We start from the raw sequence: 14,743 nt of genomic DNA, 5'->3' as shown, positions 1-14,743 counted from the left end.
CAGTTAAAACACAGAGTGGGTTTCATGTTCATCCCACAACTACTTTATTGACTTAGCTCAGGTTTCGTCACTGGACGCTGGCACAGGTACACATTAACTGAGTTGAGTATAACCTGATACAGACCCCCTGAGAGAATGGCACACTGCAAATAAGAGCTAATTAAAGGTCCACTGAGCTCCCTGGCAGATATTAACAACACTTTAAACCTGCATTTATAGAAGCCGAAGGCTAAGCTTGAAGCCGAGGGAACACGTGGAAGAAAATGTGGGGTAATTCATTTTCCATGGCAGTGGCTCAAAGTGCATAAGATGTGGGGTTCTGGTGGACGATGCCAGCAGGTTTTAAGGACACTAATTAGGGTAGGCTTTGGATAAATAAATGTACTGGTCAAAATGTCTCGTCATGTCTCGGAGCTTGAGGAGTTGACCCAGAGATGAACCAGAGAGAACGTGAAACATATACATTTACTGACAAGTAACTGACAACCTGACATACCTATTTAGCAAGCGTGCACACATACTGTACATTGGTTCAAGTCAAGGTTCACAACCAGTGTCATGCGTATGTTACTCATACTCACTCCATACTAGTTTGTACAGCTGAGATACCAGTTAACAAAACGTTAATTTACAGATTACTCACTGTTAATCCTGGTTCCCCTTTTTTTCCGTTATCACCCCTTTCTCCCTGCAAAGAAAATAAAACACATTTTAGGGTGTTGGAATACGATTTTCTCCCTATAAAGAGTGAGTAAATAAACTGTGATATTCAGTTAGTTGCTATTATTTAGTTAATGATCTCTAAGCTCTCAAGCCAAGCAGTTGCCATTGGCATGTACACAATTTTTCATCATCGGTTTATACAATAGCATGGACTGCTTTCAATGCTAAATGTTTGCTCCTTTACACATATACACAATGAGCAATGCGAATTAAAAGGTGATAATTTCCTCAATGTGTGTGTGTGTGTGCGCGAGAGTGCATGCACGAGTGTGTGTGTGTGTGTGTGTGTGTGTGTGTGTGTGTGTGTGTGTGTGTGTGTGTGTGTGTGTGTGTGTGTGTGTGTGTGTGTGTGTGTGTGTGTGTGTGTGTGTGTGTGTGTGTGTGTGTGTGTGCGCGTGCGTGCGAGTGTGTGCGTGCGTGCATGGGTGGGTGTTTACCTTGATGCCTTCAGGGCCTAGTTCTCCCAGTGGGCCATCTGGACCTCGAGGTCCCTATGAGACAAAAACAGAATAATTACTACCTCACAGAACCAATGGAAACTAATAAAACTCTCAACTTCTTACCATCTCCTTTGGTAAAACACTGTATGAGCCACAACACACGAGAGTCTCAAAAGAATAAAAGCGGAGCAAGCAACACCAAATACAAATGAATATCCAAACACACAGAAGACGTAGATACTGTGGAAGAAGTACTCAGATGTTTTAGTACAAAAGTATTGTCATCAGAATATACTTCCAATACCGAAGTAAAAGTAAAATGTATATTCAAATTTGTCCAACCTTTGCAAAAATAGCAGATCTACAGTACATATAGCTCACAACGCATCATAATGCAACACATTGTGATGTAGATCTGCTATATTATATATACGTATATATATATATACATACATATATACATATATATATATATATATATATATATATATATATATATATATATATATATATATATATATATATATATATATATATATATACACACACACACACAATATTTGTATTTGAGATGTAGTGGAGTAGAAGTATAAAATCCTGAAAAATTGGCATACTCAAGTTAAGTAAAAGTACCTAAAAATTGTACTTGAGTACGGTACCTGAGTAAATATACTTAGTTACTTTCCACTGCTGGAACACATAAATACTGTAATAACATCAACAATATTATTGTCTCCACATTCTGTCTCCCTGGGGGATTTCCTGGCCCATATGATAAAGATTGGCACCCCCATAAACATTTCAAGGGGATCGTCCCTTGCAGCAACACCACACAGGTAGATGGATAAGGATCTGTAAATAAAAACCCTGCCCTCCTTTCATTCTCTTCTACCTTGTCATTTCCCTCTTTGCCGTATCTCTTGTTTCCATCTCCTATCGCCGCTTTACATTTCTGTTTGATGGCTTTCTTATCTGCGTTGCTGGCCCTATTTCGACTGTGCCGTCAGCTTTTAATCAGGTTTCCCTGTCTACCAAACCTCCCTGCCTGCTCTAAGCTTCCAGGTCACTGTAACACGAACCGTTCTCCAAATCCTGCTCAAAAAGGAGAGAGGTGCAAGGAAGTGGAAAGAGAAAGAGAGAAAGCATTCTCTTTCTCTGTCCCTTTCTTAAGTACTTTCTACTAGTATTTCTCGTCGCCTTGAAGCAACTCGAGATCTTGTTTTGGAAGTGAATAATGCTCATTTGTAGCTGTCCATCACTGTGAGCTCAAGTGTGATCCTCTCTCAGTTCTACTGTTGACTTGAACAGCATAGTTTACAGGCATCTGTTGAGAGATTCTACGTGTTTAAGATAAACACAGTAGTTTCATCAACAAAGATGCAAAGACCTATAAATGTATGAGGTTAACCGACACAAGAAGAAAAGATTGCTTTTTTTATGATGCCTTATCTGCAAGTAGTACAAAATGCACATAATCATGTCACATAATTACAGGACTGTTCACCAGAGGATGACATTTTTGGAGCAAGTTAAGTTTAAGTTTACACAACATGTTTGGTCGTAAAAATGCCTTCCCCAGCTCTGACTGACAACAAATCAGAGCTGACGTGAGAGATAAAACCATATTCTGGGATTCTAAACTATTCCTAAACTATCCAAAAAATGCACTTTCCACTTCCCTACAATGTTGCCCCACAGCTTTCAGCACTAGTGCAGGTGTGAGTCACATATTGTATCACTATCAGGGCATTTTCAGGATTTCTTTTATAGCCCAAAGGGTTAAGTGGTAAGAGAAAGAAAGATAAGCAGGGTTAAGATAACAACCAGTTAGCAATTGCCCTCAGGACTGGCATGGTGAAGCAATTTAAGTCTCCGAATACAGGATGCAATCATCCATTATAGACAAACCGCAGTGTTTACATCACACAGCTGTTCCAAAAACAACAGCGAATAGGGGAGTCTAGGTATTGAACTTCCCTGTTATTTACCTCTAAGTGATGGGTTTTAGAATTGTTATCTCTGGCACATACCAGAGTACATATATACTGTATGCCGTGACAATGCAGATCGAGTGCAGATGCTCATTGTTGGCCCATTCAATATGGATATAGGGATAGGCATAAACATAAACATACCTTGATAAAACAGGAAATGCAACCACAAACTGACATATGTATAGATTACAGTAAACAACACGCAGGCAGTGACATGTTAAGTGCTGCCATGTGTTTTGAGATTATACTGTGTAGAGGGGAATTCGTCTGGTAATGTTACATGCTTCATGGGTGGAAAGTAGTGATGAGACGATGAACGGGAGAAACGGCAGAAGACGTTGTGAGATCAATAAGAAATGGCACAGTGCGGCGATGCCATGCATGATGCCTTTGAGCACTATGTATCACCTGCCGGTGCTTTCCCCCATCTTTCTACCATCCTCTGAGATGGACAAGTAATCACCTGGAAAGCTCTAGACCTGGCACTGGTTGACACACTGGCACAGGAGTGTCAACATTTGCTCTGCCAACCCAACCCTGGCACCAGAGAGGCGGACACAGACATCCGCGGAATGTGCTGACGTAGGGTAGGGGCAGTAAAGGGGAAGTCATCCGTCACCTCTTGAAAGGTGCAAGAATTCATGAGAAGAAAACGTGCATCGCCGCGCCAATAAATCACAACGACTGGCCGCGATGATGAATGCCGTGCCAAGAGTATGGGTTCCTCCCAGGGCAAATCTAAATGTTGATGGTACTCATTTGTTATTCTATACATTTTTTGTTGCTGAAAAGCACAGGATGTTAAGTCTTTCAAACCAAAATGGAAAAGAGATTTTAATGCAGGCAAAATCTGCTCATCTGTACGAGTTGGGCAAATCTCAAAAGGCTCTAAAGGTCATCCAGTTGAAACACTGAGATGTAAACCTGATTTATGCTTAGTTGCGGTACACTTGCTTCAACGCTCTGCACTCAACAGTGTTTGTGAATGAAATTTGATTGCCCAGTACAGTATTAGCCTGCTGTAGCTTCATAGTCAGAATGTTGTCATTCTTCCTTCTGCCACACGGTGTCTCACTAGTTTGACATTACAGTACCGTTAGCATCCTCCGGTCTGTGATTCATGTTACAGGGCTCAATAAACAGCTGTGTAATCATCTGTAAAGGATCATGGCCCTAGTGGAATAGAAAAACATGTGTCTTTAGCTCTGGTGTGTAAAGAAGAACTGGTGACGTGAGACAGATCATGAAAAGTTTCATGAGTCAAGGTTTTTGTGGTCAGCCAGTCATAAGCCTAAATTATGCTAAGAAATGTAACGCATCACGTCACGTTTTTTAGGATCCTGTCATCCATCTGAGCGCACAGGCCTAATTACATGAGGAGCGGTAGTAGAGATGCTCCAATTGGGGAAATCTTACCCTTCTGCCCTTTGGTCCAGCAATCCCTGGAGTGCCTCTCTGTCCTTGAGGACCCTGAGCGAGACAGACAGATATGCAGAGAGAGAGAGAGAGAGAGAGAGAGAGAGAGAGAGAGAGAGAGAGAGAGAGAGAGAGAGAGAATAGTCCAAGAGTTATAGACAAAGAGGGAGAGAGGACATGGAGAAACGAGGTAGGGATGAGGACAGGGGAATGAAAGATTGGGAGCAGGGAGAGAAAATGTGAAGTAGGAGGTGTGAGAGATGTTCACATCATCAGCAAAATCTGTGCTGGTGTATACAGTATAATTTAAAACAAATCTGTTTCAATGGTGGCTGTGAAAGTGCCTGTTCGTTGCCCAACATGGACTAGCAGCTAGCATTCAAATAAGGTGCCTAATACAGAAGTAGTATCGTGCCAATCTGCATGTTTCAGAGTTAGTGTGACAAGCACATCTTATTATGTTTATCTAGGTATTCTAGGGCATGAGGCATCAAAGTAACCTGTACTAAGTAAATGAACTCAACCCTATAAATTAGATACAAAAGAGACTCATCTTGCAATCTCATATCTCTCCAATCCACCAAGATTACTCAAATGGACACAGTGAATACAATTCAGACAGAAGTGCTGAACAATCAGCCTGTAAAGATATACTATTTACACAAGTCTAGACTATAACGTGGGAAATGGTCAAATCGGTGTATCAAATCTCCCCCCTTTAAAGTGTTTACAACAGCAAAGAACCAAGAGTGGACTCCTCCACCTCGATCTAAGTATTAAATGTTAATGTTACAATTAAAGTGTTTATGAGAGCCAGCCAAGACACAGAGAAGGAAAGATGAGAGGCAATGGATCTAATCGTCTCAGTCCATTAAGTTCTAATGTTTATATGGCTTGATCTCAAACAGAGAGGGAGCTGACAAGACAGGTCAATCCCTCTGCAAAGACATGTAGCGTGAGGATAACAGGCATAAAGATGTGGAGACGTTTGGGCCATTTTGGGGTATTTATTTCTCAATCACTCATCCAGGTTTAACATACCGTATACTCTTAGTACAAACTGCTTTTCAACATGTAGTTCCTGGTATGGTACTTACAGGTGCACCTTGCAGGCCGATGTCCCCAGGACTTCCTGGCAAGCCTGGATAGCCCTTGTAAAAACAAAAAACAAAAAACAGAGCAAACAAACAGGGCAGACTATTAGATAGTAAGGTTAGGACAAGATCAAACAAATGTTCACTAAGTGCTGTCTGTTAGTTAGTGTACTGTGCAAGTTACAATAGTAGACTTGATAGAGTAGTCCCTACTGCTCTTTGCATCTCTCCTACATAATTCCTGTTAAACTGTTAAGCCTGTTCAGACCACTGATTTGTGACAAATCAAACCTGCTTTAAGCCACATTTATACTTCCTTATACTTCCTCTACGGTGTCTTGTGCTGAAAAAAGCAGATTCAAGCTGTCAACGTGTCGCATCTCTGCAAGTGATCAGCTTGTAGATCTGCTTTTTTTCAGCATAAATTAAGCATTAGAACGGGTAAAAATCACAGCAGTCTGATTTACCGCTCCAAAAAATGTAATAAAAAAAATCCACCACTCATCTAGGATGCATCTCCATTCACTTTACATTCATTCTTTCTTTTTTTCTTATTTTCCTTTTTCTTTTGGCAATTTTTGATTTATTAGATAGTAGATATAGAATAGAGAGTCAGGAAACCGAGGTCAGAGAGAAGGGACACATGCGACACAACGGGAGTCAGCTCCGAACTCGGGTCCTTGTGACTCACAAAAAGCATGTGGTCCGTGCACTAAAGGCCTGAGCCACCATGCAGGCACACCCGAACTTTCTCTGTAAGCAAGATGAATGTTTTGGAATTGATTCTAATCCCTGGGTAACAGTTATCCTGGAAAAATAACAGGACTTTACAAAATCATTGTAAAACTGTCATCTGCACTGAAACATCCCTTAAGCCCTTCATATTGCTGACTGTACCTCTCCTCTTTAAAGTGACTATACTGGACAAACTGGTTTGCCTAGACAGCTATAAGTGCTTACATAAGCAGTCAGTGTGAGCGCGTGCGGCCAAACACGATTCCACACTCATACTGTACGCACAAATGCAGTAGTGAGCCATTGAGCCAGCTATTCAGCCAGTCAGCCAAACATTCATCCAGTCTATCAGTCAGTCAGCCAGCCAGCCAATAAGTCAGGCTGCTGGCAAAGTCTGCCAGCCAGCTAGGTCAGGGCTAGCGCCCAAAGCCACAGACCTGGAGTTAATCCAAGGCCCTGGGCCAACGAGGGATGTGGGCCAGTCTCATTTTCCAGGCACAGCAGCAGCATCACTCCATTCCGCTAGAAACAACGTAGTGATGCTGCTACACTCTCTGGGAGATCTACCTCTACATGTCAAGAAATTGTATAGAACGTTGGGTTGGCTAATCTAGCCAAATTTGCCATATCCTCCTTAGTCTATTATTGTGTAACCATGAAGTTATTTATCAAGCTCACAATATTACATACCGTAAGCAAAACTTTGGAAATGCTCTCAGACAGATAATAGGCAAGGAGTTGGTGGACAGAGAAGGAAGCGAAGTTTGTAATTTTACTTGCTCTGACACAGCAACATAAACAAATATGACTCACTAGCACAGTGAGATACCCAAACTGATGACCAAACTGAAGCAACAATGGATGTAGTGCTCCCCAGTCAAAAGTTGAAATGAGGGACTACACAGTGAAATCTTTTTTTTTTTTTTTTTATCAATGTGTAGACTCTCAGAGTTCTATTAACACTTCAGGATTTTACAGAGTAAGCTCCTTGGTTCTGCAGCCCTCACTGGCACTTTGTGATGCAGGCCTAGGGCCAGTAAAGGATGCACACCAGACTCCCTCTCCAGATTATCAGTACAAGAACATCAGCATCACTAGATTACATTACACTGTTGGATCTGTTTTGGATTAAATATTCGTCCACAGCCCTGGTCATATGGCCCTAATGCCAAACAACGCACCACCTAAACACAGACATTATGTCATATCGGGAGATCATAGACTCGTACCAGTTCGGGTTTTTGATCAAACAGAAGCAATGTCAGCACCCTTGATTACTTATTGGCCTGCATCCAAACATGTGGGAGTGAGTCCCCATTCAACAGTTTTAGCTAGCTACTATCATATATGATACATGAACCCAAACTTCAACATTTCTGCTGTTTGCTGCTTAATCGGGTTCAAATGTCATGGCCAGCCTTAATTGTATCTGCAAAGTTGCCATTTCAAGCGGTCTGAAGGTTGTCCAGATTGTCCATTCAGGACGACAGGTCACACCCCTGAGGCTGCCGCTGATATTAGTGGCATACGTTGTGTGTGAGTGCTCTGGTGTCCACTAGACATACAGTACGCCATCAGCAGTACTACTTACCCTTGGCCCGGTCTCCCCAGGAGGACCCAGCGGGCCTCCTGGCCCTCGATCTCCCTGGGAAACCAAGCAGAGAGAGAGAGAGAGAGAGAGAGAGAGAGAGAGAGAGAGAGAGAGAGAGAGAGAGAGAGAGAGAGAGAGAGAGAGAGAGCAAGGGCATGACAGCGGAAGAGATCGTTAAAACCATGACCTGAAACCATGACACATCAAACCCCTCATAGAACACTGCAAACAGTTCTCTTAAAAGCAGCCATGAAACTAGAGGAGCTACTCCTTTAACACACGCCGAATGTGAGAGAGGCAGCTGGTGGATATGTAATGCAAACAGGTACTTTGAAACCCAGTCGTTCGCATCGTGTTGTATATGTTAAAATGAGCGGTTGCACTTGGTGAGTCGCACAGCTGCCTGGGTCTCCTCGCAATCCCCTCTATCCCCACTGCATTACTTTAATCGCCCTACCCTTGATCTGTGCTGCGTTCATGAATGTACTGAATGCACTGTACAAGCACCCTGCTTGCTCCCCGGAACATGGTGATTAAAACGGTCAGACAAAGTAGTTGCACTGCTCTACAGTAGTGGAGACATCAGTTTATATAAGATCGGCGCGAAATCGGATGAAATACGTGTGACGTAAAAGGAATTTGTAGGCCGTGACAGCACGGCTGGTGCTGCTGACAGATTAACCCAGGAGCTGGAGCATAATGTGAGGAGGAGGAGCAGGCGGTCTGACAGACACACAGGCAAATGCCTTCCCATCACTAGAACGTGTCCTGACACACAGGGGGCTTCTGGGTAGGAAGAAGAAGGGGAAAAAGTGGAGAAAGGAGGAGGGAAAAGTGTACATCCCTTTGGAGCTCCTGTCAACAATCAACAACCCAGCCGGTAAAAGCGTTTCAGTCAATGGTCCATCAAGCAGGACACAGGGAAACCTCAAGCGCTCTCTGTTGAGCTTAAAGGAGTAGTTCACCCAAAAAATTACTTATTTTCTATCAATTACACACCTCATGAAGCCTTGAATTCATGTTCATTTTTTTGTTTTTGTCGCATTCGTAAGCCGATAATTTGATGACCGGCGGTCTCTCCGGTAGGAGACTCAAAGAGTCTCCTTTAAGTCTCCTACTGGATTCATTAACATCTTTCCGCCGTAATCAAATGATTGGCTTAGGAATGACAAAAACTAAAAAATCTCCATGAATTCAATGCTTCATGGGGTGTGTAATTGATAGAAAACAAGTCATATTTTGGGTGAACTACTCCTTTAAAGTTGCAACGTGAGGTTGAATATGGACAGAAAAGAACTCCCGAAAAGAGCTCCAAAATACTCTACTGGCACTTAGAATAACTCACTTACAGTACCGTATTAATATATGCACCTGTATGTGTGTGTGAGTGCATGTGTTTATAAATGTGTGTTTCTGAGCGTGTGTAAGAGAGAGGGAAAAGGAGTGTGTGTGTATACATTAACTATACAGTATATTCTGCTTGACACATCTATGGACAGCCATCATGAGCAGTGGTACAAGGTCATTATGTTGTCCCTTGCATGGGGGAAGAGCCACTAAACGTCACATGGGCTTGACAATATTGTTATTGATGTGGAAGCGAAAGCGTTGAGTGTTTGTCTAAGTGTGTGTGTTGGGCCCTGTGGGGCCTCCGGTCATGGCTGTTTAACACGGGCCTAATTACAGGGGTCTGCCACTCATGGGCCGCTGGCTGATGTTGACTGACAACCTAATGGAAGGGAAACAGCAAAACTCCTTACCTTTTCACCAGGTACTCCTATCACACCGGCTATCCCAATCAGGCCTGCTGGACCCTAGAAGAGAGGAGACAAGAGGAGAGAATGACTTCTGAAATTCTTCAATGAGACACCTTCACACATGTACAGTAAACTGACTTCTTCACACACGCACACGCGCACACGCACACACACACACACACACACACACACACACACACACACACACACACACACACACACACACACACACACACACACACACAAGAGAGAAGAGGAGAAGAGGAGGAAAGGAGAAGAAGGCACATTTCTGGCAAACGTGAAGAAAATGCATTTGTTTTTACATCAATTTCCTCTCCTGCAAGCAACGCATGGGTCAACACTTTGTTGCGCAAAGCATAAATAGACCTTTAGGGGGGAAGGGAGTGAGAAAAGTGAGGGATAGGGTGAGGAGGAGAGGAAATGAAAAGGATAGAAAAGAGGGAGGAAGAAAAGAGAGGAGAGGATGGAGAGTTGAACAGGAGCAGTGGTTCTATCAGAGAAGACATGCGTAACTCTGAGAGTGTACAAATGGAAGCAAATGGTAAGGGTCCATTTGGTTCCATTTGCACACTCTCATAGCTACAGACCTGTAAAGGTCCATTTGGAACCCCCTCAAGGAACACTTTGCACGCACACTCCCTCTCAAGGAACAACTTTGCACGCACACTCCCAGTAGGCCAACGAAGAACCTATTAAAATCAGCCTCATGGTGGTGCTATAACAGGGCCCTTCAAGTTTTGTCCTGTAACTCTTGAACCGTAGGTCAAACAGTCAAAATCTTTTCACCCCTTTGATTCCTTGGCTCATGGCGCAACTCCCCATATAGGCCACGCCCCTTTCTGCCTGACAAGATTTTCAGCCAACGCGTTGCGATATGTTAGCTCGTAGATCTGCTATATTTGAATACATTTTTAAAATAGGGCTTAATTGTTAATTCGTTGTATGTAAATCTCAAGAGATATCAAATCTAAAATGTCAAATTATTGAAGTGGAGTAAAAAGTACAATATTTGCTCTGAGATGTAGTGTAGTAGAAGTATAGGAAATAGTTGCCAGGTTTAAATAAAACTAAAACGAATGCATCAGATGTGGCATCCATGCCAATATATACATGCACTCTGCAGCTTTATTGCAATTAAACTATTACCAGTTGAAATAACACTATCCAGTTGTGAATCCTGAAAGGTCTCCAAGTCTGTCCAAAAGAGGAGGAGGTATCAAGATGATACAGTATCCAAAATCTACTCTTCTCAAACAGGATTAAACCAAAGCTGAAATATGAGAAAGGATTGTAACATTGAAGAGTCTGAAACTTTTTCCAGCCTCAAGTGATTTACGTTTTCACCTCCTCAAAACCAATTGTCATTGCCAAGCGATACTCACAATAAGAATGATACATTTTGCCTGACAATTGTGTCAGTCACTGGTAAATATTATGGCCTCACTGCAATGACAAAACTCACTTGAATGATGGCTTCGGATCCAACTAACTTCACACCGTGCCACTTCCAGTACAGGAGTGCTTCTGAAGAAAATGCACGCTAATGTAAATATGAGAGTTATCACAGGAGCTTAACCACTTCCAGATCAGATGTCTAGGAGAGGGTCTGTGGTTTGGCCCAGTGCCAGCCACTATAGTGGGGATCTAAAGTGTCTAACCAGCAGTAAAGCTTATCGGTGACCAGGTGAACATAAAATATATATATACATACATATATATATATATATATATAGTACATATATACAAATTTAAGGTTAGCTGAATGACAGGAAAGATGGAAAGGAGACAGTCAATGACGTAGAGCTGGATTCAAACCCACAACTTGGCGAGTAAGTAGCTTGCATTACTGGGCATTTGCTCACTACTGCTAGCTTCCAGGACTGCACTGAGCCATCACAACATCCTGAATAAACACTCAGTGTTTTGGTAATAACTCAGATTGTCAACCCAATCGGTTTGTAGATTGGGTGTTCAAGCTGTGGTTCCACTTTTGGCTGACCACAAAACCCAGTGTGGTCAGACAGTGGCTGTCTCTGCATATGAAGGCAAATTAGTACTGCTGTATTTCATCCTTGGAGAGAGATATGCTGAGAAAGTTATATATATTGTATTTAATAAAGATCTCATGACAGTTTTCTGGGATTCGGTGGCACAGTACTGTATTTATAAATAACGTCTTGCTGTTTTTTTTAAATGCAGTACTTTCATAATTAATTTTCTCTGTATGGCCGCATCATATCTTTGCAAAAGCCAGCTGTACGCCAGTACACACCCGGCAGCAACCTTATTGTTCCTATCTCACATTTCAAATCGATTGGTTGTGCTGTCCACAATTCTTTACAAGTGACATTAAGTAACCGGTATCATAAAGATGAAGAAAAATCAACCATCCATGGAATACGGCTGTTGTTATTATTATACATTGTACATTGCTATAAAAAAAATCAATCGTGGACTTTAAATGATCACTGTATGGATTATCGTATTTGTATGTGTGTATGTGTGTGTGTGTGGGTGGGGGGGGGGGGCTGATGCGGGGTGCTTGGTTACTAGTGAATGTCTTTCACTAGTATAATTCTGTTTTATAATTTCTATAAATTACTCAACTTTATAAAAACTGCCTTGAGGACACTGCTAATTTCATTGTATATTGCTCTGTTCCATATGATAAAAGTTGTTATTATATGCATCTCTGTGTCTCTCCCTCACCCTTCTCTCTCTTTCAACCCAACACAGTTGTTGCAGATGGCCACGCGCCCAGGGCCTGGTTCTGCTCCAGGTTTCTTCCCGCTAAAGGGGAGTTTTTCCTGGCCATGGGAAACATTGAGTCTACATGTAGCATCTTGACACAACTTGTTGAGGTTTGATACTATAATAAAATTGAATTGATTAAATTGAATTGATTGAATTGAATTTGGGTTGATTAAATTCACGTTATTTAAAGACATACAGTAAAGTACCTCAGAAACTCAATAACTGACACGCAAAGTGGACTTGCAATTGATGCTGAGGCTGACATCACTAGATGAAGAATAAACATTAAGGTCATGTTAGGAACCTTAGTTTATTTACTTATTCATCACTTGTATTGTCTTTGCTGTTTCACTGCGTTGCTGTCATTAGGCCTAATTACCTGTAAATGATACTGCAGTTGACATGAAGAAATTCACTGGCATCGCTTTAGCACTGAAAGGTGGACTTTACTGTTCATACTATAGTCTATGCTTCGTAAATGTTACATTCACGCAGTTGTGTCCCAGGTTGAGTTGCTTAGTAGTTTTTTCCCCAGGCCCATTGACTGAATGAATTGCAATGTGGTGTTCTGTTCAGCATGTTACAGTTGATGACTTTTCAATATTTATTTTAATTATTTATGTTGCAGTACTGTATATCAACCTATGCAGGTCTAAGAATAGGAAATAGTGTGTACGTGTCTGTCTGTCTGTCTGTCTGTCTGTCTGTCTGTCTGTCTGTCTGTCTGTCTGTCTGTCTGTCTGGGTGGTTGCATCAGACAATTCTTGTGCGTACTACTATGTGATAAAACCCTGGCAGTCTGTGAGAGATAGAGAAGGCAGGCAGACTGTGAGAAAGAATGAAACAGAGTGAAGACATGAGTGACAGAGAAAGGCGATAGAGAGACCCCCAGAATAACTACAGAGAGTTTCTATTCTATTCGCAAGTTGCAGGGGGAAATAGAGGGAAATACTGTATATTTTGTACGGTGCAACTGTTTGTGGCGCCCCCTAAGGGCAGAAGTGAAAACGGTTTTGGAGGCCCCTCAACGTGTGATTACAATTTGGGTAGGCAACAGTATCAAAACCCTGTTCGACGGTCATTGTCTCAAGAGACCATTTGTGCCAAATTTGGTGGGGACGAAAATCATGTTACAGCAACAAACAGTGACATTTGTAGCATTTGTGGCACCCCTATGGGTGTACGTGAAATCACTTTTGGCTCTGGATTTGATTAGAGGCCCAGGCCCTTAAATATGTGATTAATATTTGTGGCATATTGCTAAACAGGCCCCTCCCGCAAACTTTGGAAGCGAATCATAGGTAATCAGAATCAAATCAGAAAAATCTTGGTCACACAAATCAGCACACATCATCATGTATCAAGTTTTGGCCTTGAATCATAGGTCATACAATCAAAATTTCCAGCCCATTTCCGCCTGACTAGATTTTCCGCCATTTAGCATTTTCTTCAAAACGTGAAGTGGCCTGTTATAGCACCACCATGAGGCCGATAAAAAAAAAACTGGGAATGTACGTGCAAAGTTTCTAGCCAATGGGTTCAGCGGTGCCCGAAATTAGCTGCTCACAGAAACACAGACACAAACAGACGTACAGGGTTGCAAACATAATCCCTGCACCCCCCCAGCTGTTCGCGCCTGGCGGAGATAACAAAACAAAATGTTGCCCATGTATCAACACCGTAACACGATTATCCAGTGTGTAAGCAGGGCAGCTGAGCTACTACGGCTTAGTGCTGTAGCAGAGTGGCTATGAGAGGATGCAGCCTGCAGGCATGGGAACACTGTCTCCTCATCTACTCCAAATCCCTTAATTGGGGCATAAAGTGGGACAACAAGGCATTCTGTACCAGTTAACAGTAGGAAATGGGTCCATGGGGCTTTCCATATGACAGGGCCTCTTCAGACAAGAGGGCTTTTAGCATTTCAGCTGTGATCGGGCTTTCTCAGGGGCTCAGGCACACGTCACGGTGTGGGTTACAAAGCTGAGCCAAGAGGGCTGATCTAACCATTAACCTTACAGATGATGAGGGAAGGAATACATAAGGAATGACGCTCTCATTTAAATGTGTCTGTCTGTCCTGTGGCCTTTGATGCTGCCCCTCTCTCTCTCCCTCTCCCACACACACACACACACACACACACACACACACACACACACACACACACACACACACACACACACACACACACACACACACACACACACACACACACACA

General features: G+C 42.4%; 1 protein-coding gene across 1 annotated transcript in view; it reads right to left on the bottom strand.

The window, feature by feature from the left end:
• Positions 1-14,743, bottom strand: part of col24a1 (collagen type XXIV alpha 1 chain) — a 151,252-nt gene that overhangs the window by 42,276 nt on the left and 94,233 nt on the right. Inside the window, exons 25-30 of the mRNA XM_080430719.1 lie at positions 9,754-9,807; positions 7,994-8,047; positions 5,671-5,724; positions 4,574-4,627; positions 1,161-1,214; positions 644-688 (exon numbers count right to left, since the gene is read on the bottom strand). Coding sequence (XP_080286845.1) covers positions 644-688; positions 1,161-1,214; positions 4,574-4,627; positions 5,671-5,724; positions 7,994-8,047; positions 9,754-9,807 — 315 coding nt within the window. The remainder of the gene's footprint in view (positions 1-643; positions 689-1,160; positions 1,215-4,573; positions 4,628-5,670; positions 5,725-7,993; positions 8,048-9,753; positions 9,808-14,743) is intronic.

The sequence above is a fragment of the Gymnoscopelus braueri genome, assembly GCF_963280865.1.
Source record: "Gymnoscopelus braueri genome assembly, chromosome: 6".
Taxonomy (NCBI): domain Eukaryota; kingdom Metazoa; phylum Chordata; class Actinopteri; order Myctophiformes; family Myctophidae; genus Gymnoscopelus; species Gymnoscopelus braueri.
This window is presented reverse-complemented; position numbering and strand designations above follow the sequence as displayed.